General features: G+C 35.5%; 1 protein-coding gene across 11 annotated transcripts in view; it reads right to left on the bottom strand.

The window, feature by feature from the left end:
- Positions 1-27,597, bottom strand: part of UNC80 (unc-80 homolog, NALCN channel complex subunit) — a 229,246-nt gene that overhangs the window by 26,317 nt on the left and 175,332 nt on the right. For all 11 annotated transcript variants that reach the window (XM_054549776.2, XM_054549783.2, XM_054549777.2 and 8 more), the window contains 7 exons: positions 20,214-20,384; positions 14,340-14,432; positions 12,924-12,959; positions 12,372-12,590; positions 4,410-4,610; positions 2,157-2,280; positions 1,091-1,216 (listed from right to left, as the gene is read on the bottom strand). In XM_054549776.2, coding sequence (XP_054405751.1) covers positions 1,091-1,216; positions 2,157-2,280; positions 4,410-4,610; positions 12,372-12,590; positions 12,924-12,959; positions 14,340-14,432; positions 20,214-20,384 — 970 coding nt within the window. The remainder of the gene's footprint in view (positions 1-1,090; positions 1,217-2,156; positions 2,281-4,409; positions 4,611-12,371; positions 12,591-12,923; positions 12,960-14,339; positions 14,433-20,213; positions 20,385-27,597) is intronic.

The following is a 27,597-nucleotide window of genomic DNA, read 5'->3' as shown; positions in this document are numbered from 1 at the left end:
GATACTTTACCATTGTCTTGATATAATTGAGAGCTATATACCTAAAAAGATAGTAACATCTTGCATATTAAATGAAAAATTAGAATACTTATGGTCAGGTACAAAAACAACTTCATGTCCCCATTAATTTTCTCTATTTTTCTACCAATAAATATTTTAACAACAGAGGAGAAGGAAGAAAATCAGAACTTCTCACTTGCTCCTTTTGGTAGTTATTCCTCTGGCCCCTGCCATGAAAGGCCTTCTTCAAGCCAGGAAACAATATGCAATATAGAAAGAAATATGTGATCTTTGTACGCAAGTTATTAAAGTGTATCACTTTAGGGATGTCACTGTTTCTCTTCTGCACAGTAGCCACAGCTCTTACTTGATCTCTTTTCTATCATCTACCCATTCTCTGGATGATGAGCCATCAAGCTTGGTTGTCAAACAATGGATGGGTCAGTTATCCATTTACATCAGTTGTGTACTTTCCATTGATTAGGGAGCTTTCCAGTGATTTACCATTCTCTAAAACTGGGTGACACACAGAAATACTCAGGAGACGGGATTCTGCAGTTTTTGTTTGTTTGTTTGTTTGTTTGCCTTGGGAATGATTATTTTAATTTTGAGAAATAAATTAAGGGGGAGAATTTTCTTTAAAAAAGCACTCATAATATTCAACCCACAATCATTAAAGAAAATTAAGATATTCAAAGTCTAGTGATAACATTTGAAAGAATTTTGTATTGCAATTCTTTCTGAAAATAATTTAAAACCAGACTGTGAATATTACTGCCTTTTAATTAACAATTGTGAGCTGATTATCTGTGAACCATTATTTTGCACACATTTTCAATGACTGAAGTGGTTCCTGAAGTTGTGGCAGGACTAAATGACTCTGCTATATTTGAGATCTCCAGAAGAATTACAGAAGCACAACTTAGGGCCAAGCTCAGGGCTGAAGCTCCAAATCTATAAAAGTTTGGAGGTGTTTACACTTTTGTTTCACAGATTTTGCCCAGCCTTTGCAGAAAAAAACGAGAACACCATGGTCTGGTGCCTCAACCAGCAACTTAATGAGCGTGACAAACAGGTAAGGCAGTCACACCTGTATCTGCAATGCTACAAGCCGGACAACAGCTGTGCTGAAGGGCAGAGGTGGTGAGAGATAAGGGCTGAGATGAAGAAGGGGTAATCCATCAGCAACACTGGAAGGTCCTACCACTCCCATCACCTGAAATACAAACAGAGCACATGACCAGCCTTGACTATTGCAATTTCATGCAACCGTAGTAAGGGAGTCTCAATGATGATGATAATAAAAATGATAAATTGAAGGTTGGGCATGTTACTTTCAATCTTTTCTTTCTTGTTGCCTTCTGAAGGCATGTAATGTCTGGAGTCAGATCAAACATTACACTGAATTCAGCCAAGGTTTTGTAGAATGTTGTTTATAGTTAACTATGTAAATAATGAGAGATGAACCAAAAAGCTATTCTAATCAGGAGATTGGACACTTAGTTGTGAATTCAAAGGAATGCGGTCAACATTCCTTGATGGAGCAAATACTGACAAAAATGATGATGGCAACAGCTCTATTTGCACTAGGCATTCCAACTACAGATTTATTGCTCAACTAGTGAAGCAGCAGGTCCTATTTAATGAGATGCTCTAACATGGTTTCCACACATTTTACAAAACCTTGTCAGGACCAGACTCTAGACATTACATAAACAATTAAAAATTTTTTTCTTCACATAAATCCTAGACTGGCCAACTCATAGTGTCATTTTGCACCATAAAAGAAAAAAATCCTCTTTGCATTTTAAGTTCCCCACCCCAGACTACCTCAACTTCTAGCCAATTGTGCAGGCTCCGCCACCCCACTCTCCAACTGGCAGCCCTCAACTCTCAGCGCAACTTGAAGAGGTGAATTGTCAAAGTAGTGCATGGGAAGCAGCACACCAAAATCCCTTCTGTGTAGGGATGGGTTCCTGGATCTCCCCACACACCACCTTGAAATGTACCTCACTATTTTCAGTGTCACCTGAGCCGTCTGTTTTCATGGGCAGATAGGGGCACAAAGTGGTTGACCTGTAAATCTTCAATTCAGAGAAGTCAATAGCAGAGTTACATTGTGCAAAGTTTCATAAGATTGCCACTTGGCTACTCACCAGATTGACACAGACATTGATCAGTGACCTAAGGTGAGGCAGGAAGGATATGATTGGCTGCCTCTGAAGTGTCAAACAAACCCCTTCAATCAAATTGCTGGCAGGCTCCCACTCAACCTGTCTCCTGGAATACAATATAGGTGCCATTAGCGGCTTGGCTCCCTTCTGGAGAGTCTGAAACAAGTGAATGAGACAGTGATTCTGACGCCATCTAAGACAGGACGTGTCTCTGGGATGAAGTTTACCCATATTGTTCCAAAAGCACAGAGCATACTGGGAGGGGAAGAAGATACTGAAAACGTAGCAGAGGCAGGCCTGCCCCACTCGACTAAATCTATTGAAGAAAAAACAGAGATGAGGAACAGGTTGCATTTTAATTTCCCTGATTTTAGCTTTGACAGAGGGTCCTAAGACTACCATTGTAGAAAACTGATCACAGGGGTAATTACTCCCAATAGAACTAATCTGATCCCAGCTACATTTCTGAAACCTGTTTATCAGATTACACACACCCATCAGTTTTTACACCAGACTACCACTAATTTGATTTACATAGCTTAACTCCTGCTAAGACGATCACATTAGAAGAAAACAGTTTATTTAAACAATGTTCTTTCTTGGCCTCCCAAGAAGTGATATGTATTTTTTGGCTACTTTCTATGGTAGTATAAATGGTGTTACTGTATACATAACCCAATTAAATGAATATGGGATTTTCTGTAATAAAAGTCAATCCATTTCATAGTTGCCCTAGTACTGATTCATCCCTGTGGCCCCAAAATAAACAGCTTGGGCTTTACTGATATTAACAGTATTTCCTTATATTTTCCTGGCAATACTTTCTAAGCTTATGTTTTCTAGCGAAATGGAATCTGCAATGACAAATGGAAATGTATTCATAAATGAGGCTATGTGACATCTCCGACACTGAAGGTAATGTGCAGGTCAGGTTCAGTCAACATTTCTTGTGTTGAGCTGAGATCACCTAATGAATTTAAATCCAAGCCAACTCCATATTCATAGCCTATCTCCCAAGAAAATTGCCTATAACTGACCAAGCCTATGTATTAATCCAGAAATCTACTTTCGGGAAGCATAAATGGGTCATTTTTGGAGATGTTTAACATCTTTAGATATGAAGTATTTAAGAAAGGAATTTATTTCGACACACCCTTGTGAGACAGTTATAAATCTTTGATAAGCCATTTGCTGATAGACACAAATGTTCTATTGGGATCACTAAAGAAATAGTGTTTTAAAACAGGCATTTCCATGCCATTGAAATAAATAACCTTGAAATAATGTATAGGCAGTCATCACCACGGTATAAAAGAATATAAAAACAAATAATCAATTATTAGAATAAAAATTTTCAATTTGTTTTTTTAATGACTCCTGAAGGCTGGATTAGTGTGAAGGAGATTATGGACTAATACCTGAAAAATTCTGATGAATTGAACATTAAGTGCTATAAATTCTTGGGAAGGAGTCACACTGATTTTTGGGTTTAGTTTAAAAGGACAGAAAATTTGCTCACTAACCCAAGCTTGAAATTTCCGAGTAAGTGGGTTTACCAGTATTAATCTGTTGAACTATCTGCTCACTATCACTACAGTTTCCAAACTCAGCTCACATCTCTAAGTAGAGTGGTTCAAAAACATCTGCTAATATGTAGGCTACCAATGAATATTTCCCAGATCACTGAACAAAGATCAAGCATTAATAGTGTTCATTTGGTACCACACTGAATTAGGTAAAAAAGTGAAAATTAGGTGTTTGTTTTCAATCCTGCGAATTTTTAAGCTTCTGCTTGGCAATTATTGTAAAGCTTGGAATTTCTCTAAACTGGTACCTAACTATGTTAACTAGCTATCTTAAATATAGTATTTTGAACATAAAATTCATTTTCTTTTCTCATTAGTTGTTTCATTTATAATGCCAACCCTCCCTTATTTTAAAAGGGATTAAAGGGTACTAATTGAAATTTTTATATGTGTCAGATGAGGAGCATGATAGCTAAGAAATGGATAGATTTTTTCAAGATGAGCACATATACTTTTAAAGAAAATGTTATTTTTCTCAAAATGTAGGCTTTGCTACTTAGGCATTCATAGACCCTATTAACTATGCACATATACCAAAGAAAACTTTCAAGTCATTCATTTAACTCCAGAATGATCCATCATCTTAAAAAATGACAAATCTTAACTTTGACATTTGTGATAGCAACAGCTAACTAGGAGGCATTCTCACCTCAAAGTAGGCATCTTATGAATTTTGTTGAACATTCTATCCAATCTTTTTAAAATGAGGATGAGGGCTGGCCTCACTGCCTCAGCTGTCCAGTCAGTAATGGGTAGCATCTCCATGATGTAGCGCCGAAGCCCACGACTCTCCATTGTCTGAGTGTCATATGGTGCCAGCTTCAGAAGGGAGTGTGCAATTTCTGCCAACCTAAAAAATATATATATGTATATATATTTTAAAGTATAAGCTTAGAATTACACAACAGGAATTTTTCTACACAGCATCATGTTAATCACCCCTTCCAGACTACCAACTCCCTGAACTAACATTCTTCCCAACATCCTCTATCCCTCTGCTCTCCCATATATCAGAACAGTGATACCTACACATGCATATTAATAGAGAATCATAGAATGCTTCAGAGACAATATGTAAAGAGCATCTGATAAGGAAACTAAAATCCAGAGAGATTAAGGATAGGCCAAATATATTTAGAGAATGTCATTTCTGAGAATGTGCATGTGTATATATACAGGTATATATACACACAAATACATGTGTATTATATATATGACATAGATGCATATAAAAGAGAACCTAACTTTAATGAACAATAAAATCACGAATATCAAATGTCCTTGTAAATTTCATGGCTTCAGAACTCCCTCAGTACCCATAGTCAAGGTCAAAGCCACCCTATAAAAAGTGCTCTTGGTTTTTGTTGCAACCCAAGGACTTCTTCAGGCTCCATTTCCATCCCTCTCCTTTAAAGCCTCCTCCTCTCTTTTTATCTTATACATGGATCCTTTCTCTCTGTTGAGATTCTTCATATAATAGACCCAGTTGTACTGTCTGGATGACATTGGTTTTGGTTGCCTCTACTTCTTAGATTTCCCAACTCGGTTCCATACAGGAACTGCCAGAGGGAAAGTTGTGCTTCTCTCAAGGTTGGCCCAGGCTTGCAGTCACCAGACCCAAGTGTTAATGTCCTAAGTGTCAGATTTTCTGAAGGAGAATTGGCCAAATAGATTAATTGGGCAAATGAGGTTTCTAGTAAATCTAATAGTTAACGAAATAATCTTCAGAACTAGATATGGATTACCAATTTCCAAATAATACAAATACAATGATGTACATAGCCTTAAAGCCAACTTAATTTAATTTTGTATGAAGGAGAAAGTATTTAAACATTTTACAGTGGCTCCTGATAAAATATACTGAGTAGATGCAGAATGTGTACAAGATAATATTAAGAGGTAATGTATACTCATTCATAAAAATATCTTACAACTTTTCTGTATGATCTGAGTTTGATTCTTTTCCTCAAAAAAAAAGCTTATATTCTAAAAAATACACCTAAGACACAGTGGCTGAAATGTTCATATTCTTTGTCAAGATACTGAAAATTCATTTGAAAACAAATTTCTTTAGGAAGGGTAATACATTAAGTTACTACCACCCATTATTTGAATCTTTAGCTTGAATCAGCACATGTTGAGTTAGGCAGGCAAAGCATCCTATGGAACTGGAATGTAGGACAGAGGATTCCTGATGGAGGAGGGGAGCAGAGAGGCCTAATGTTACCTAGGAATGCATGTGTGGATGGCATCAGCAGGAGCAGCCATACATGGAAAGTTTTCAGGATTGTTACTAAAGAGAAGAGGAGATTTGAGATAAATGGAAAAATAAGATTTTTTTTTTGAGGCTAGTTTGTACTGGAAAAGCTCTGAAGATAATCTTCTCTGAGTCATGGAATCTTAGGGTTGAAAGAGCCCATAATAGTCATAATATCCTGTAGGCAGTCAGGTTCACACTGGCACCTCTTATTATTATTATTTTTCTAATACAGCTTAAAAGGAAAATGAAAAAATACAGTGTCCCAGGACCTCCAAAAATCTCATAAATAAGAACTTCTGGCCGGGTGTGATGGCTCACGCCTGTAATCCCAGCACTTTGGGAGGCCGAGGCAGGTGGATCACGAGGTCAGGAGTTCAAGACCAGCCTGGCCAAGATGGTGAAACCCTGTCTCTACTAAAAATACAAAAAAATTAGCTGGGCGTGGTGGTGGGCACCCGTAATCCTAACTACTCGGGAGGCTGAGGAGATTGTGCCACTGCACTCTAGCCTGGGTGACAGAGCAAGACTCCATCTAAAAAAAAAAAAAAAAAAAAAAAACTTCTAAGGTCTGGGCCCAGAAATCTGTATATTTTTAACTTTTATTTTGGAAAATCTCAAACATATAAAAAGGTAGAGAGATCAGTATATAGTAAGCCCCAAAATACCCATCACTCAACCTCAGCCTTCCAAGTAGCTAGGACTACAGGTGCACAGCTCCATGCCCGGCTAATTTTTGTAGTTTTTGTAGAGATGGGGTTTTGCTATGTTGCCCAGACTGGTTTTGAGCTCCTGGACTCAAGCAATCTGCCTGCCTCAGCCTCCCAAAAGTGCTGGGATTACAAGTGTGAGCCACTGTACTCGGCCTACAGTGACTCTTGTTTTACTTATACCCCCCAAACACTCCCCCTTTTCCCCACCCTAGACTATTTTAAAGTAAATACCAAGCATCATATCATTTTCCCAGACATATTTCAGTATGTGTCTCCAAATTTATGGACTCAGAAAAATTAAACACAACACAATATGACATTTAACAAATTAAAAATAATTCTTTTTTAAAAAACCCAAATATCCAGTCAGTTTTCAACATTCACACATTATCTTATAATTACTTTTTTTTTTTTTTTTTACAAATTAGGAAAAAATAAGGCCCATACATTTCAATTTGCTGATATGTCTTTAAGTCTCTTTTAATATGTAGATTTTCCCCCCTTCTGTACTTGCCTTTTTTTCTTTCTTTTTTTTTTTTTTTTTTGAGACAGAGTCTTGCTCTGTCGCCAGGCTGGAGTGCGGTGGTGCAATCTCGGCTCACTGCAGCATCCGCCTCCCCGTACAAGCGATTCTTCTGCCTCAGCCTCCTGAGTAGCTGGGGACTACAGGCACATGCCACCACACCCAGTTAATTTTTGTATTTTTAGTAGAGACCAGGTTTCACTATGTTGGCCAGGATGGTCTCGATCTCTTGACCTCGTGATCTGCCCAACTCGGCCTCCCAAAGTGCTGGGATTACAGGCGTGAACAACTATGCCCAGCCTTATCTTGTTATTTATTAAAGAAATTCTCTGTAGCAACACTCTGAATTTTGCTGATTGAATCTCCATGGTGTAATTTAATCTATCCCACTGCCTTTGTATTTAATTCAATTGGAAGTTAAATCCAGGGCCTACATCTGCAGACTCAGTTTTGATTTTTTGGCAAGAGTACTTAGCAGGTGGTGTGTGTGGTGTGTACTTCCACCAGGAGGTACAGGATTCCCAGTTGTCACTCTTTTTATGATATTAGCTGTTCTTAGTCACTGCACAGATCCACTGATGCATTAGGAGTAGTACAGTGGTAATATCATGTAATTCTTTGTCTCACATATTAACTATAGCATTGTAGTAAAGAGAAATTGTGATTACTCCAAGACAACCGAAGAGTGAATAACTGTTTGAAAGGATCTGGGGGGTAAGAGCTCCTCAGTTGATTTTGATAGGCAACCTGGTTTAGGAATCACAGCCAAGGCCATTACCTCTCTAATTATTTAGATTGTCCTACAATCGCTTTATGTGACTAACTCAATGGATAGAAAATTCACTACTGTACAAGGCAACTTATTTCATCTTTGGAGGTCTACACTGTGAGAGGTTCCTTTCATGTTAGGCCTCCAAATTCCCTTTCATTTCTTCCTACTAGGCTTAATTCTGAAAGCATAAATCCAATCCATCTTCTCCATCATGACCCTTCATTATCAAGAAATAGTTATTGTCTCTTAATTCCCACTGTCTTCTCTCCAAACTGAACATATTCACATTGTCCTGGAATTCTGTATGAATGTGGGTGTTTTAAAGAAATCATTTTAAACAGCTTATACATTCTTTTGTTTATGTTTCTCATGAATTTGATATACAGAAAATAATTCTTTACTTCTCAGGTTATTTGTGTGACAAATAAGAGTATATCTATATGCACTTATTTCTTTTCTCTTATTATTTTAAAGATAACATTGAGAAGTGCTTGTGAAATAATCAATCTGTCTAGTTTGAGCTTCCAAAGAATACTTAGAGCTGAATTTAAGAGCCATTTTATGGATTACTACCTGAATTTCTCTAATTCCTGGTCATGTGACAAAATAAATTTGTTTTGCGCATAAAACAAAATTTCCCTTTCCCACAGTCTTTGCTGTACTATCACATGCATAATCAAAAAACTTTCCTATGGTTCTTTCCCAGTGGGAACACAAGAGATTTTCCCATTGACAGGGTGAGGGGGAGAGGAAAAGAGAAAGAGAGAAAGAGAGAAAGAGAATGAGAGAGATAGAGACTGCACACGAGAGAGAGACAGACAGATAGAGAGAGAGAGAGAGAGAGAATTTGCAGATTCTGTTATCCAGCTGCTTTGGCAGCACTGGGTTGGACAAATGAAGCAATACATTTCTGTAGCGCAGAGACTCTAATCAAGAATATTTTCTTCAAGAGCCTTATAATCAACCATACATTCTGCAAATTCAGAAGTATAGATTGCCTTAGCAATGCTTCTTAACTTGTTGGTTTGATTCAAATTATTTTGGCAAACATTTGCATTTTGTATATTATCCCATTTCTCTTTCTCTTTTTAAAAATCAACTTTTCATCCTTGGGTGACATTATCTATTCTTATAATTAAAGAACAATTTAATACTACCCTCAATTCGCAAATTTACATATTAAGCTCCAACTTTTACATATATTCAAGTGCACACTTAACTTATAGGAGAGCCTTAATTACATCCTTTTCTTAGTATAAGTTCAAAGCATCTGGATCTGCCCCTAATCAGCAACACAGAATGTCTCCATTTGGTCAGAGACTATGGCAGGCCTGTCTTTTTCAAAAGCTTGTTGTGAGAAATTGCATTAATAAAGGGCATTTAGTCTAAATATTCCCTGGGCAATAAAAATGGTGCCCTCCTATCGACCCAGGCCATGCAATAGCTGTGCTCTTGAATGACATTATCCTGGCTTCAGATCAATTGCTCTTGCTGAACTGCATTATGACATTGTTCCAACTTTATATACTAACAGTCATCCAGCCATGTACAACCAGCACTTTATCTACTATAGGGATGTTGTTGAGGACTCTGTTCATCATACTACTCTTCCCTTTTAACAAACACCAACCAGGAGACTGTTGAAGCTCAGAAAGCTATACGCCAAAATGAAGACCTCAGAAGCCAAGGTTTCTCGCTGATCTTCTCCTGCCCTCCTCTCTGTGGCCTCTCATTCTTTTCCAAGGCTAGCCATGGGAACTGGAGACCCTTTTCCTCAAAGCAAGTCATTGAAACCAGAACCTTTTTTCCTGAAGCCAGCCATAAAACTTAAAAATATTACACTAACTTTCCCCCATCTTTCTGTGTAAAAACTAGCCATAAAGAAATTACCTGACCCATCTTGTTTGATTACAGGTCATGACAACGCCCCCTTTCCAGAAAGGGTCTTGCCCCATTCCCAGAAGGAAGGAATGCCAACCAGAGAGGCCAAGAAGAATCCAAACACACAGGCCATGCTGGGTTTCCTCACTTGGTCTATTAGCATGGGATCATACCCTTTTTGTCCAATCATATTTATACATGCCTATCCATACTTTGTTAAACTTAAACAAAAATGGAGAGCTTCCCCTGTATCTTTGGGTCTTCATCCTGAAGGCTCCTGTGTCAGGTAAAACTATGATCAAATACATTTTCATGCTTTTTGATTATGATCTGACTTTTATCAGTTGACTTTCAGCAAACCTTCAGAGAGTGAAGGGGAAATTTTCCCTTGGCCCCTACAAAATTTTTCTTGTTCTTCGTATTTTAAAAAAGTATTGTTTCACCGAGCAACTGTTTTGTTTTTAACTTATTTATATTATGATTTTGTAATTAATCTTTTTTTCACTCATTGCTTTGGTAACTAAGAAAGTCAAATTTATGGTTCATGAATATCTAATATGATCTTATATTGATTTCCTGTGCTAATCTTATCATAAAGATAACTCCTTGAAAATCTTTCACATTATCCTGACTCTATAATTTGTATACACTCTCCCTTCAAATATTTTCTGAGTTGCCTCAAATCCTTTATATAATAATACATAAATGTAAATGTAATTATAGTACTTGCAACTTTGTATTATAGTTATTTTCTTATGTGCCTCTTGCATTGAACCGTGATAATCTTGAAGACCAGGACCTTAGTTTACATCCCCAGTGTTTAACATAGTATTTGAACTATTCTCATTAGCATTAGTATCCATTGTGTCCAGATCTGTGCCAGGCACAGAGCTAAATCATTTCTAGTTCATTTAATCTTTAATAGGTATTGGCCTCTAGAGGGAGCTCCAGGCCTCTCTGACTCTTGCTGTCCCCTCCCTCCAAATGCTCTAAGGAAGAGTATAAATACAGTCAGGTTATGGGACAGTCACTATCTCATAGTCTCTCTCTTTCTCTCTCTCTCTCTCTCTCTCTCTCTCACACACACACACACACACACACACACACACACACACACACACACATCTTTTAGGAATATTTTTCCCTTTCTCTCACAAAACGGCCATTGGTCATAGTGATTTTCTGACTCTGGGAATGTGATGTTTCTCTGTTCACAGAATTGCTTAGGTCACCTAGAGAAGACCAGCGGGAAAGGAAGTGGAGGGGCTGAATAAATTCCTAGGTTGCTATGACAGCAGGACCTTAACACTCCAAATGTCCCTCCCCTTTCTCTGAAGGCTCCCATCTAGGAGCTGAACTTAGTGTGAAATAAGCTCGTCCCCATTACTGCACAGCAGGGAGTGTGAACTCCAGTGAGGCTCTGGGGTTCTCCAGGGCAGTGCTGGGTGTGTGCCCATAATTCAAAGAATGTGAAATTACACTGGAAGAAAAAGAACCTATGCTCACTGTACATTTCTGTCTTCTCATTTTCCTTCATTTAGTGCTTTCTAAATTTAAAAAAAAGGCAATAAACCAGGAAACTGTGAGTTTTGCGAAATTGCAACATTTGGAAGTGGCTGAACCTAACTCTACTTTTACCTTTATAGATACATTAAACTTTCCAAGTGAATCTTTTGTTACCCATGACATTTTTCTTTGAAGGGATTTTTATCACCCTTAACAAACGATTACAAATCTGAACAGAAGGTCCTCTGGAATCACGTTCCTTTTGAAACACAAATACATCCTTTAGCATGAATTTCAAGTGAAATGGCATCTCTGTAGGAAGACAAAATACGAGTGCACAGGGAAGTAATTCTGGGGCCTTTCCCTAGCACACTAAGAGTAAAACATGTAAATGACGACTGGCCTCATCTAGTTCAGAATTTTTACCAGGACACATTTTTTTAATGGTTGGAAGGCTGTTTATATAAAGGGGATTTCAGGCCCAAGCCAAGTTGGCTCAGTTAAAACTGCTTACTTCCCTGCAGGGCTCATTACTGGCTTTTGAGGGACCCTAGAAGCAGAAAGTAGTTGTGCATTCCTCATGTAAAATAACAGAGAAGAAACATTCAATTCTTGTGAAAAATTAGAATCTGGGCAGTAAATAGTATTGAGAAGAAGGCTACTTTTCTAAGATTTCAGGTGATAAAATTTCCCTTTCTCTCTCTTTTATTGAGAAGCAAATATATAAACTGTGCTTTTCTATCTTAAGAACATTTTCCCCTTGTCCACCCTAAGATCCTGTTTGATGGACTTAATGCACACTTTACCAGAGGGTTCTGTATGATGTGTACCTAAGTCACTGGAAACAAATCATTCTATATTGTTTTCCTGGAGAACCCCCACTCTCAACCCAACACACACATTCAGACACATGGGCCAAGCTGTGTTCACACATGGGGCAGGGAAAGCGAGGCAAGTACCTCATGTGAGACTTCACATCCAGCAGTTCTAGGGCAGTGACCCGAGGCTCCCCAGCCAGATTTTGCAAGATCTTCAGCCGCGGCCCACAGTGCTTATAGAACTCTGTGCAAATATTCAGTAAGGACTCCCGGGGTCTTCTGAACTCTTCCCGAGCAATTCGTTCATCCAGTTCCTCTCTGGGAAGGCCTTGCCCTTCCTCCAGTAAATGAAGGTTTTCCCTGGGAAATTGTGAAAGATTAACTAGGTGTCTGAAAATGTATTCATGTAGCGCTGTGAGAAGAGGGTATCACACTGAAGAAAAATATAAGATTCCTAATGAGTTAATGAATCAGTAGAGTAAGGCCAAGGAGAACCTCATCTGAAGGGTAAAGAAAGCTTATCAGCCTAGAAGAGACTGTCATCCCAAATTGCAGTAAAGCCACTTTTGGGGGTTTACCCAGAAACAGTATGTTACGCATCAAATGAAATCTAACAGAGCCATAAACCCGCTTAAAAGGCAATCATCTCAAGATGTCAGAACTGGTATGAAATTAGAGCAAGTCTTTCTGTACCTGATAAAGTGCAGTTTGGCTCCTTGTTCCTGGTACCTGGGAGTTAGAAAAACAGTCTACATAACTATTAGAGCAAGAATGGGGTCCTTTGGTTGGGGCTTCTTATAGACTTTTTCATATGAAAAGCCCTTGAAGCTATATATTTTGATAAGCTCACAAATATACATATATTACTCCTAAAACATAAAGCTTTATCTTTCATTTGGCTAACACATACTGCAATTATAGCTGCTGCAAAAGCTGTTTTATTGTTGCGTGATTTGGGTAAAGACAACTATTATAAAAATATATACAAACTCATAGAATATAGCCAAATGAGAGAAATTTTTGGACATTTTGAAATTTAAGTTATAGTTTTAATACCATGTGCTCTGTCTTAAGTGACAGGAAGGAGAATCATGGCTGACTTCCTTTCAGTTCTGGAGACTTATTGCTTTATGATTCATGGATACTAAGACTTTAGAAGCCCTCTTTCTTCTTTAGAAGCCCTCATTTAACCCAGTGAGCCTAGAGAAGTCCCTAAATATCATTTAAACTACAGTATACCATTTTCCCTTAATATAGGAAATTGAGGCATAAGTTAACCATCACACCAGGCAATTTATAGCTGGGTTTGGAATTTATTTTTGTTTTATTTTTAATATGAATATATATGATGAGCAGGGAATTAACTTTACATGAATAATGATACACACTTAAAAATAGGCTTCAGAGAGAGTGAAAAATTATTGAATTTCTCCTTAAGATTTCCATGCCAACTACTCCATACTGGGAAAGAACTTTTTCTTAAGCTGATTTTGGGTTTGCCCTATCTTAAATCTTCCTTGTAGGAGGAATCTAATTAGGCTTTTTGTGTATGTCGGAATATTTAAAGCTAACACAGATGGAATGAAATGGGTAAAATATTAACTAGTATAGCCAGTATCTGAGTTACACCACAACAGGAGAAGGAGATTAAGTTAACAACCATGAAAAGCATCATTTGAGGGCATACGTCAAAGTTTGGATGAAATGTCTGCAGAAAATCTGTCCAGATGAAAGTAAGTTGACTCTTAGCGCCCTGGGAATGATAAACCACCTCCTGATTATTATTGTTTATTTGCCTTTTGTTGAAGGCAAATGAAACAACACTGGAATAGTTCAAAGACCACCCAGGAGGCAGAGACCATCCAGAATGCTCAAGCAAACAAAACAACACAAATGGCTATTTATGAAGTTGGTTTAGATTTCTCTTTGACAATTTCAAAAGAAGCCTTGGTATTTTCTTGTAACTCTAAACTCTCACCTTCTTTTCTTTTCCTTGGAGGTTTTCACACTCAATATTGACTATGTTCAGGATTCCTTTCATTCTCAACAGCTGACATTCGGGTTGTACGAAATTGAGAGACCATAGAAGAATAAGGCGCAGTGAATTACCTGGTGTTCACCCCAGACGACATGGTGTGATTGGCTGTGGTGGTTCCCTTATGGCCTTGGTCACACCTGCTCATCTGTGGGGCTGTCATGGGCCTGTAACAATGACAGTAATCACCACAGCAAAACAACAACAACAGAAGTGGGAACATTTATTAAATCCTCAAGTTACTGAAGCACACACAAGTTTTAAGTTAGTTTTAGAGTCTTCAAAAGACAGGCTGTCTAGCTTTGGGCTTTTCTGTTTGTTCTGAGAGGCACTTTAAAGGAACATTGATTCCCAGGGGTTTATAAGCTCATCATGATTTAAGTTCTTCCACTTCTTTGTTCTGAGTAATAACTCGTCAAAATGACTCTTCCAACAAGACATTTATGAAATATCTATAGACTTCTAAGTCTGTACCAATTGAGAGTAAAGAGCTCATTCCTCAGTTCTACTGGGTAGTTTCACCATTCTAGATGATAAGTAAAAGGCAAGGATGTATGTACCACTTTGGCCACCTACACCATTATCAACTACTCTATTTTTTTCTGAGAAACTATCAAAGAATAAAAGAATTCTCCTAGTCACATCACACCTAAGGCTAACCAAGAAAGTGAGTAAGTTAGTATCTATTACAAGTCAGTAATTTAGATGGTTGGTAATAGATTTGAACCGTCTCATTTTATATCTGCCGGATTTACTTTAAATAATAGGTAAAATTTGCCTCTGTATTGGCATCTAGGACGAAAAAGGCATAATGCAGTTTTTTTAAAGCAACTGCTTTTATGAAATCATCAAGGCTTGCTTCTTTGTTCCTCACTTTCTGTCTGCTGGGGATGGCTAGAAAGTAAGCTTTTAACGATCACACCACATCTCCTCTTCCTGTGCTTGTTATGATAGACACAATTTAGAGATGGCTCCCAATATCTTTGCCCGTTGGTGTTACTCTAGTGATTATGTTACATTATATGGCAAAAAGGGGGAGCATCTGCGTATGCCTAATCTAGTCACACCAGCCCTTCAAAAGCAGAGAGTCTTCTCTGGCTAGGGGCAGAGAGATTTGAAACATAAGGATTCAAGGTGCTATTGCTGGTTGGAAGGTAGAGGGGAAGCATGTGAGAAGAAATGCAGGTGCCTTCTCAATGCAGAGTGGTGCCTGGCTGACAGCCAGCCAGGAAATGGGACCTCAGACCTAAAGCTGCATGGAACTAGATTCTGCCAAAAAATTGAAAGAGCTTGGAAGTGCATTCTTCCCCAGCGCCTTCAGATAAAAGTTCAGACTGGCTGACAACTTGACTTCCACCTTGAGAAACCCTGAGCAGAGAATCTGGCTGAGCCTACCTGGACTCCTGGCCTACACAAATGTGAGATAATAAATGGGTTTTGTTTAAAGGCTCTAAGTTTGTAGTAATGTGTTATACAACAGTTAAAACTAATGCACTTGTGATATACTTATGTAATACTACTTATATAATTCTTAAATTTCTTTTGTCATAAGATAAAGAAACTAGGAATATGGAGAAATTAGAAATTAGGGAATTCTTATCTTCTTTTTGTAAATACAGTGAAGCCAATTTTGGTTTGAGTAACTACTACCAACTAATGAAGCTAGTCTTCTCTGCCAAAAGAATATTAAATGCACTGGAATATTTAAAGCCACAGAATTTTAAATGCCAGAGCTCCATCCATAACTCTTTGTGACATTTTGAGTAAGTCAATTTTGGATAAGTTAATTGACTTATCCTTATAAAAAGATACAGAAATGAGGAAAGCTTTAACATTATGTAATATGAGGAGAAATACGCTGAGCATGGTGGCCCACACCTGTAATCCCAGCACTCTGGGAGGCCGAGGTGGGCGGATCACTTCAGGCCAGGAGTTCGAGACCAGCCTGGCCAACATGGGGAAACACCGTCTCTACCGATAATACAAAAATTATCTGGGCATGGTGGCACATGCCTATAATCCCAGCTTCTTGGAAGGCTGAGACACGAGAATTGCTTAAACCCGGGAGGCGGAGGTTGCAGTGAGCCAAGATCATGCCACTGAACTCCAGCCTGGGTGACAGAGTGAGTCAGTCTCTCTCTCTCTCTTTCACTATATATATATAAACTATACATATAATATATATATAAACTATATACGTAATATATATAAACTATAAATATTATATATAAACTAGATATATATTATATATATAAACTAGATATAAAATATATATAAACTAGATATAAAATATATATTATATATAATATATAAAATAAATATATTATATATACTATATATAATATATTATATACAAAATATATACAATATATTATAAATAAAATATATCTAATATATTATATATACAATATGTAATATATACTATATATAAAATATATATAGTATATATACTATATATAAAAATACATAATATATTATATATACTATATATAATTGTATATATCTAACATATATATAATATGTAATATATATAAAATATATACAAATATAAAATATATATAAAAATATATATAATATATAAAAAATATATATGAAATATATTATATATATAAAAATATATAATATATAAAAATATATAAAAAATATATATAATATATATAAAACACATAGAATATATCAAATATATTATATATCTATAAAATATATATAAAAATATATAAAATATATAAAATATATATTATATATAAAATATATAATATATAAAACATAATATATAAAAAAATATATAATATATTATATATTATATATAATAGATAAATATATATGTTATATATAATGTATAATATATACAATATATAATATATCATATTATATATAATATATACAATATATAATATATATCATATTATATATAATATATACAATATATAATATATATCATATTATATATACAATATACAATATATAATATATATCATATTATATATAATATATACAATATATAATATATATCATATTATATATAATATATACAATATATAATATATATCATATTATATATAATATATACATATATAATATATATTATATATAATATATACAATATATAATATAAAAAAATATATATTATATATTATATATTATATATTATATATTATATATTGTATATATTATATATTATATATAATATATATAAAAAATAATATATTATATATAATATAATATATAAAATATAAAATATATATAATATATTATATATATAAAATATGAAATATATATATAATATATAAGATATAGTATATATAAAATATATAATATATAAGATATAGTATAAATAAAATATATAATATATATAAGATATAGTATAAATAAAATATATAATATATATAAGATATAGTATATATAAAATATATACTATATATTATATATAGTATATATAAAATATATACTATATATTATATATAGTATATATAAAATATATGATATATATGATATTGTATATATAAAATATATGATATATATTATATAGAGTATATATACTATATATTATATATAGTATATATACTCTATATAATATATAGTATATATAATATATAATAAATATTGTATATTATATATAATATATATTATATATAAAATATATAATAAATATGATATATAATATATAATATATACTATATATAAAATATATAATATATACTATATATAGTATATATAAAATATACTATATATAGTATATGTAAAATATATCATATATACTATATATAATATATGTAAAATATATCATATATACTATGTATAGTATATGTAAAATATATAACATATACTATATAGTATATATAAAATATAATATATACTATATATAGTATATATAAAATATATAATATATACTATGTATAATATATAAAATATATACTATATATAGTATATATAGTATAGTATATATAAAATATAATATATACTATGTATAGTATATATAAAATATATAAAATATATACTATACTATATATAGTACATATAAAATATATACTATACTATATATAGTACATATAGTATATACTATACTATATATAGTATATATAGTATATATGTATAGTATATATATAGTATATATATACTATATATAGTATATATAAAATATATTAAGAATGTATATAATATAATTATATATAATACATTAAAAATATAATATATATTCTATATATGTTATATATTACATTATATATTATATATTATATATAAAGAATATATATAATATATAATATAATATATAAAATATATATAAAGTATATATAATATATAAAATATATATTGTATATATTATGTATAAAATATATATAGTATATATTATATATAAAATATATATAGTATATAATATAATATATATAATATATAATATACAATATATATAATATATATAAAATATATATAGTATATATAAAATATATATAATATATAAAATATATATTATATATAAAATATATATTATATATACAAAAAATATATATTATATATAAAATATATATATAAAATAGAAATACAGTGGCATTTGGGAGCAATTGACTGCTTTTCTTTCCTCTAGTTGTAGGAAATGTCCAGTGATGTAACCAGATGGGTATAGAAGGAAGAGTGTAAGTCTTTCATTTCTCTTTAGGATATTCTTCTGGGACTTTCATGAAACCATCAGCAATAGCATAGAAAACTATTTCTCCTTGGAAGAGGCCATTTGTCATGGCTGTCTGTGCCAAGTCTTCCCATTTCCTCAGTTTAGGTGCATATGAACATTTCAGGATGATAGTCTACAGAAGGCTTTTGGGCAATATTCTGCTTGTCTAGTTTGGCAATGTAGCTCATGATTAGAAAGTAAACATCTGTTGTTGTTAATGAATTACAATCCCACTCCCTCTCTTTCTTGCTGATGCATGCTGAAAAAGTCCTTCCTGGACTAAAGGGCTTCCCCCTTACCAGCACAGCAAGATGGGGCTGGTGGGTTGGTGCCTTTTGGTGGAGGCGTAGACAATTTCACACTAAGGATCTGGCACTTTAGATTGGACACACAGCATGGCAGAATGGAATGGAGAAGCAAAGACAGTAAACCCAGGGAGAAGGCTTCCCCATCCCTATCCTGGGGAAGAATATTTCCTGGCAGCTAATTTAGATGGGAATGGAGCAGAAAAGCCCATCATACGCATAGTGTCCTGCATCCACCTTCCCCACTCACATTTTTTTTTTTTTTTGTCTCATCCAGGGCTCCCTGCCTGCCCCTTTCCTGCCATATGGCAGCTTAGTGACTCTGCTTCTGCACCCAAGCATCTTGCGACAGGACTAACTGCTTGAACTTTGTTTAGGGCTGAACTCTGGTGCCAATTTACCTTATGATTCCCACATTTCTCAATCCTCTCTCTGTATTATTTAGTCCTGTCCCACAGAGAATCTATTAATTCTAGCAGTAGGACAACATTCTGCTGTTTATATTGGTTATGTAGTTTCTGAAATTATAGTTAAAAACACAACACTTCACAAACAGTAAAACAATAAAAGAATACTTAGTTGGAATTGTAGGCATTCCATGTCTCATAAAATAATATAATAACTAATAAAAATGTAGATTACATCTTTAAATTCACTAAATTGGCCCTCTTACACAAGATGTGTTTACCACTGGGTTATAACTGCTGGAGAAGCTCAGCAAGCTATATGCAAATGTGTGTTTAGCAATGATAGTAAGAATATTATTACTATTATTATACTACTACTAATCAGAGTGCTTAACATTATTCAAATAACTCAGGAACTGTTCACAGTTATAAGGCATAAAGGGCTGAGCTTAGGAGGTATCTGTAAATAAAGATCGGGTTTTAGATTTTTATCCATCACATTTTTTCTTATTTTTTTTTCAGTGGATACATATGATGTAAGACTGTAGCTATTTCTGCCAATGGGATTACCTGGTGAGGACCTCTACACTGTATAAAAGGGCCTGTAGGGACGTCGCAAGAGCAGCAGTGGCCGCAATCTCCTCTCGGGCAGCAGGTACTGTCTCCACCTGTGATGTCTGCCTCTTTAGCTTTTGTAGGTAACATGGAACTAGGGCTTCCAAGACCATCAGCATCTGAAGACTTTAAGCGACAGAAAGAAAACCAAGTCACCTTTTACATTCTACTTTTGTTGGTTGTGTCACATTTAGGAGCATAGAACAATGAAAAGCATCTAGAGATATATGAATTCTAAGCCCCCTTGCCACTCCAAATCAAAAGCAGTTAAAGCTACTGGAAATGTTGACCAACAATTATTAATTCATTAACCACCTGCTAAAAGGCGACGAATCTTGCCCTAAGGAAACATGTGATCTAGTCAGGGGAATTAGCCATATATACAAATAAATGGTTGAAAGAATAACAGAATGATAATAAGTGGAGCTATATAGTCCATCTAGAGAAACAGGCTTCAGAACAAAACTTCAATTCAGGAGTTTGCTGAGAGTGATTTTCCAGCTGCAACAATTTTGAGACAACATAAAACCATTTCATGGGAGGCTGGCTTCCTGAGCTTAGGAATTAAATAGCAAAAAATGTTGGAAACAGCCATTATGATGAAGTCTGACAATGCCTGCTTACCAACGTGAGTGAACACCACTCACTGGATAGGGCCCACACTCAATTTAGTACTGGGGTGCCAGAAACACCTTGAAGGGGAAATGGAGATTAAGTAGTTATTATGCAAAGTGGGTTTTCCCCTCTAAAGTTGTTAAGTGTATAACACCACCAACATAAATCTTTTTTTTTTTTTTTTGACAGAGTCTTGCTCTGTCAAGTCGCCCAGGCTGCAGTGCAGTGGCATGATTTCGGCTCACTACAACCTCTGCCTGGGTTCAAGTGATTCTCCTGCCTCAGCCTCCCCAGTAGCTGGGATTATAGGCATTCACTACAATGCCTGGATAATTTTTGTATTTTTAGTAGAGACAGGGTTTCACCATGTTGGCCAGGCTGGTCTCAAACTCTTGGCCTCAAGCAATCTTCCCACCTCAGCCTCCCAAAGATCTAGGATTACAGGCATGAACCACCGCACCCGGCCATCTTTTGTTTAGAGATTCCCCAATTATGTTAAAAGTTTAAAGATTGTGGGTTCTAGAAAACAGCAGTGATGAGTTGATATCCCAGAGAACCTGAAATCAAGATTTTCTTTGATCCATTCTTTTTCCTACAGATACCAATGAGTTTTTGCTATGCTCTTTATAATACTGAATACTGGTTTCTGGTAATATAATTTTGCCTATAATATGTGCTCTATAAGCAGGAAATGGCAATTATCAGAATTTGATGGGTATGGAGAAAGAGCTATGATACTAATTTTTGGCAACTTAAAAAAGGAGGCAAGAAGTCGGTTCTGCTTTCTGTAACAATAAAAAGTACCTTGCTGCAGACTAATTGTCTTACTAGAAAGGGTGGACAAAAATTTTTAAAACACATCGAAGGTACCAGGTAGAAGCTAAGGCTAGCAGATATCTTTTGGAGGTACCAGACTTCTGGGGGAAAGAAAGCTTCTTCAGTTCATCCAGACAGTATGCAGCACTCTTTTTTCCCAGGCATCTGCTTGTTTGTAAATTGCTTAGGGCCAAAAGGCTAAGGACAAATCCAAGCAGAAATGTCAGCTAAGAGCTATGAAGCTAAGCAGGATTTTCAGTAGCCTCATAATTGCGAGGAAATATATATTGGAGTTCAGGGACTTCCAAAGAGGAGTTAGGTCCATGGAAGGCTGAACCTAGGAGTGTGAAATAAATAGAACAGCCCTTACAAACACTGAAACCCAACTTTAAATCAAATCAATCACACACTGAATTAAAATGATCTGCCCTACCACAATTGCTAGTCAGAGAGTAAAAATGAATCATTTTTGGAGGAAGATAACATTGGGTAGATCCTCAAAGCATTTCTAATTTTTTTAATGCAATATTCACTAGTCAAAATTACCCAGTCCTACTAAAACCAAATGATCAAAATCCAAGGAAAGGAACAGACAATATAAACAGAGCCACAAGTGATCTACATATTAAAGTTATCAGACACAGACTTTTATAAAACAATAACTAAAATGTTAAATAAGAGAGATAACAAAATGGAGAATTTCACCAAAACTCTGAAATCTATTAAAAAAGTGGAAATTCTAGAACTGAACACTAAAATATTTGAAATTAAAAACCTGAAAGATAAGTGTTAATAGTAGATTAGACACAGGAAGAGATGAGTATGAACTGGAAAAAAGAACAATGGAAAACATCAAGACAGAAGAACACAGGGGAGAAATGATAGGAAATACAGGAAAGAACATAAGAGACATATAGAGCATGGGGTTAAGGAGGAAAAGATATATATACATAAACGGAGAGGGGAGGGAAAATGGGATAGAGGTAATATGTGAAGAGTTATTTGTCAAATTTTCTAAAATTATTGAAAGCTATCAAGCTTTATATTCAGGAAACACTATGAATCCCAAGAAGTATAAACACAAAGAAAAATCACAACTAGGCACACCACAGTCAAACTGCTTAAAACCCAAGGCAAAGAGAAAATGTTAAAAGTAGCCAGAGAAAAAGACACATTAGGGCAGGGCACGGTGGCTCACACCTGTAATCCCAGCACTTTGGGAGGCTGAGGCGGGCAGATCACGAGGTCAGGAGTTTGAGACCAGCCTGGCCAATATGGTGAAACCTCATCTCTACTAAAAATATAAAAAATTAGCTGGGTGTGGTGGGGCATGCCTGTAGCCCCAGCTATTTGGGAGGCTGAGGGAGGAGAATTCTTGAATTCAGGAGGCAGAGGTTGCAGTGAGCTGAGATGGTGCCACTGCACTCCAGCCTGGGCGACAGAATGAGATTCCATCTCAAAAGAGACAGGAAAAAAAAAAAAAAAGGACACATTAAATTCAAATGTGCAATAAGATCTAATGCTGATTTTTCAACAGATATGATAAGTCAGTAGAAAATGGAATATTTTCTTTTTTATTTTATTTTATTAGTTAATTAATTTATTTTTTGAGACACGTCTTGCTCTGTTGACCAGGTTGGAGTGCAGTGGTGCGATCTCAGCTCACTGCAGCCTCAACCTGGGCTCAAGCAATCCTCCCACCTTAGCCTCTTGAGTAGCTGGGACCACAGGCATGCACCACCATGCCCTGCTAATTTTTGTATTTTTTGTAGGGACGGGGTTTTGCCATTTGCCCAGGTTGGTCTCAAACTCCCGAACTCATGCAATCCACATGCTTTGGCCTCCCAAAGTGCTGGGATTCCAGGCGTGAGCCACTGCACCTGGCCTGAATATTTTCCTTAAATTTAAAAAAAAAAAAAGCCGCTGGGCACGGTGACTCATGCCTATAATCCCAGCACTTTGGGAGGCTGAGACGGGTGGATAACCTGAGGTCAGGAGTTCGAGACCAACCTGACCAACATGGAGAAACTCTGTCTCTACTAAAAGTACAAAATTAGCCGGGTGTGGTGGTGCATGCCTGTAATCCCAGCTACTTGGGAGGCTGAGGCAGGAGAATCGCTTGAATCCGGGAGGTGGAGGTTGCTGTGAGCCGAGATTGCACCATTGCACTCCAGCCTGGGCAACAAGAACGAAAACTCCGTTAAAAAAAAAAAAAAAAAAGCCAAAGGTAGAAAACAATAAAGATAAAAAAGGAAAGAAAAGGCAGACAATAAAACTACAATAGCAAAAATCAACAAAGCCCCAAATACTGGTTATTTGTAAAGGGAAAACTATTGATAAACTCCTGAAAAGAATAATAATAATAAAAAAAGGGAGGGAGCAAAAATTCCCAGTATTAAAATAAAAAAAGTGAACACAATAAAAACCCCATAGTCATTAAATTTTTTTTTTTTTTAAAGCATATCAGGAACAAATTTCTGTCAATAAATTTAGGTACTTAAATTAAATAGAAAAATTCCTAGAAAAAAGTGACTTACCAAAGCCATCACCAGGATAAAGAATCTTAATTGTAAAATGTCCCCACAGGGAAACCACATTACTTACAGTTTTGTGTATAAATTCTACTCAATATTTTGGAAAGACAAAATGCTCATCTGAGGCAGGCACAGTTCCTCTGCCTGTAATCCCAGCACTTTGGGAGGCTGAGGTGGGAGGAGCACTTGAGCTCAGGAGTTGGAGACGAGCCTGGGCAACACAGTGAGACTTTCTATCTCTCTCAAAAAATCAAAAAAAATTAGCAGGGTGTGAAGGCACCCGCCTGTAGTGCCGGCTACTTGGAAGGCTGAGGTGGGAGGTTTGCTCGAGTCTGGGAGATCAAGGCTGCAGCGGGCCATGATTGTGACACTGCACTCCAACCTTGGCAACAGAACAAGACCCTGTTTCAAAAATTAAAAAAAGCTAATCCATACCAAATTTCTACAGAGAATAGGAGTTTTTAAAAAAGGGGTAGGGGGGCTGGGCGTGGTGGCTCACGCCTGTAATCCCAGCACTTTGGAAGGCTGAGGTGGGTGGATCGCCTGAGGTCAGGAGTTTGAGACCAGCCTGGTCAACATGGTGAAACCTTGTGTCTACTAAAAATACAAAAATTAGCTGGGTGTGGTGGCGGGTGCCTGTAATCCCAGCGACTCGGTAGGCGGAGGCAGGAGAATTGCTTGAACCCAGGAGGCGGAGGTTGCAGTGAGCCAAGATTATGCCATTGCACTCCAGCCTGGGCAACAAGAGCAAGACTCTGTCTCAAAAATAAAAGAAAATTAAAGGGGGGGGGGGGGTGGGTAGGGGAGACACTTTCCATTTCATCTTATGACTCCAGCTTAATCTTCATATCCTTGATACTATAGCCTGACAAGGACTTTATAATAATGGAGGGTTACAAATACACCTGCTAAAACGTTTGCCAGTGGGTAGTTAATAAAGTAGTAGCTAAGCAAGACATCCTTTTTGTTTAAGCACTTGTAACTTTTTTAAGTATCCAGAATTGGTTTATCTTGAATGACACAGAGCTACCTAGAATATCTCTTCTACTCCTAACTTCCCTGTGATCCTAGCAATAAAATTCATTAGATAAGACCTTTTTAAAGAATAAAAATTACAGACATAGCTCTCATTAACATAGGTATAAAAATGCTAAAATAATTGCAAACCAAATCTGGCAATGCTGAAAAATGGTAATTATACAACCCAATTACAGTTTATTTTTAAGGAGGCAGGAAAGTTTTAATTTTGAAAATAAATCAGTGTAACCTATCACACTTAGAAAATAAAGAATAAAAGTCATATAATCATCTCTATAAATAGAGAGGAACATTTGGTAATATTCATTATCCATCAATAAGAAAACTCAAACCAAACTAAGAATAGAAGGCAGACTCCTTAATAATTAATTTCTTAATGAGTAATAAAATTACTTCCTTAATCTTTACTGGTATATTACAACAAAATCCTTTAGCAAATATTATTCTTAGTGATGAAATATTGGAAATCCCCTCCATACCCCGAGATCAGAAATGAGACAAAGATCCCACCATCATCACCATCATCACTTCTATTCCATTTTGTATTAAGGGTCTAGCCAGTGCATTAAGGACAGAGAAAGGAATAATGTGTATAAGAATTTGAAAGGATAAAATACAACTCTCATGATTTGCAGATGACATAATTAATTAAATAGAAAACACTAAGAAATCACACATATAAAATAAAAAATACTGATAACTTCATTTAAAAATGGGCAGAAGACTTCAGTAGGCACTTTGCAAAAGGAGATGTCCAAACTTCGATAAACATTTATCTGAAAAGCTTCCAAACCTTTTAATTTGAAAGATGAAAATGGAAATTAAAATGATAATGAATGTCATTACAACCCAACAGAATAGCTAAAATAAAAAGACCGAAGATAACAAGTGTTGATGAGGCCATAGGGTACTAGAACATTTACATACTGTTGGTGGGAATGAAAATTGAAACCACCTTGGAAAACTTTTTGGTAGTATCTACTAAAGCAAGAAATACTCATATTCCATGACTTAGCCTAGCAGTTCCATCCATAGAAATGCATAAATATTTGTGTACAAAGACATATACAAAAACATTCATTGCAGCTTTATTTATAATACCTTCAAACTAGATACAACACAAATGCCTGATAACAAGAGAAGAAATAAATAAATAGTAACATAGTCATACAATTATTATGACTATTATAAGTGAACGAAAAAGAATCAACTACTGTTACACACATTTATATGAATGAATCTCATGAAATAATACTGAATGACAGAAGTCAGACATTAAACAGTAGCTACCATACTACTTCAGTTAAACAGATTTCAGAAATAGGCAAAACTGATTTATCATGTTAGAAATCAGGATAGTAGTGCCTCTATCTGATTTTTCAATCTGAGTGGTAGTTATGTAGATGTGATAACATTATGAACATTCATGGAACTGTAAAATTATGATTTTTTAGTGTTTTATGTGAATGTTACACTTAAATAAAATACTTTTTTAAAAAAATTAAGTACAACAGAGACTTGCTGTTACAAATGTTGAAGTCCTGTAGGTATGTTACTTATTCCCATGAGCGATATCCCAGGGAACCACTACTTAAGAAACCCTGACCTTACAGAGACATCAGGATGTCATCTGGTTTAAACTGACAGAATGGAAAATTAGGGAGGATTAAAAAAATTCTAATTTAACTTAACAATATTAGACTTTGGCTTTTAACTCACAATGACAAGGGAATTTGATTGTGAACTCTAACACCTTTTGATTTCAATGTGTTTGAATTTTGACTTGAAAGAGAATTTTATGACTCTGGAAATTTGGTAAAATTTGAAATGGGAGAATTTTTTAGTCAAACTTAGGTGTTCTCTATGTTGCAGGAATTTTAATATTGGAGAAGCTGTATGCATTTTATTATTGCAGTGTCTCAATTGCAGAATATCTGACATATCTGGTTAACAACGTAGCTGAACACACTTGGAATGGCAAATAGAGTAGAGAGAAGATGTTTACAGTCATGTATACAATGGGTTTGGAGCTAACTTAATGCAGGATTTGATCCATTCTGGAACTTTTTCTAGATCTGTGGTATTATAGGAAGAGCAAGAAAGTGGGAGTAGGAAGTCCCCTCCATACCCTGATATCAGAAATGAGACCATCCTGCATCTTTGTTCTCCTGAAGGCCACAGCCACATCCGTGCCTGACCACAGGCATACTGTTTTTCTCCCCACTGCTCAAGAAGACAAAAATTCGAGAATATTGGGGAAAACACTTCTTACTCATTCCTCATGTGTCCTTCCAGTAAAAAGAGTTCAATTAATAAAAATCCCGGCTCCTCTTGGC

Source organism: Pongo abelii, chromosome 11 (genome assembly GCF_028885655.2).
Source record: "Pongo abelii isolate AG06213 chromosome 11, NHGRI_mPonAbe1-v2.0_pri, whole genome shotgun sequence".
NCBI lineage: Eukaryota > Metazoa > Chordata > Mammalia > Primates > Hominidae > Pongo > Pongo abelii.
This window is presented reverse-complemented; position numbering and strand designations above follow the sequence as displayed.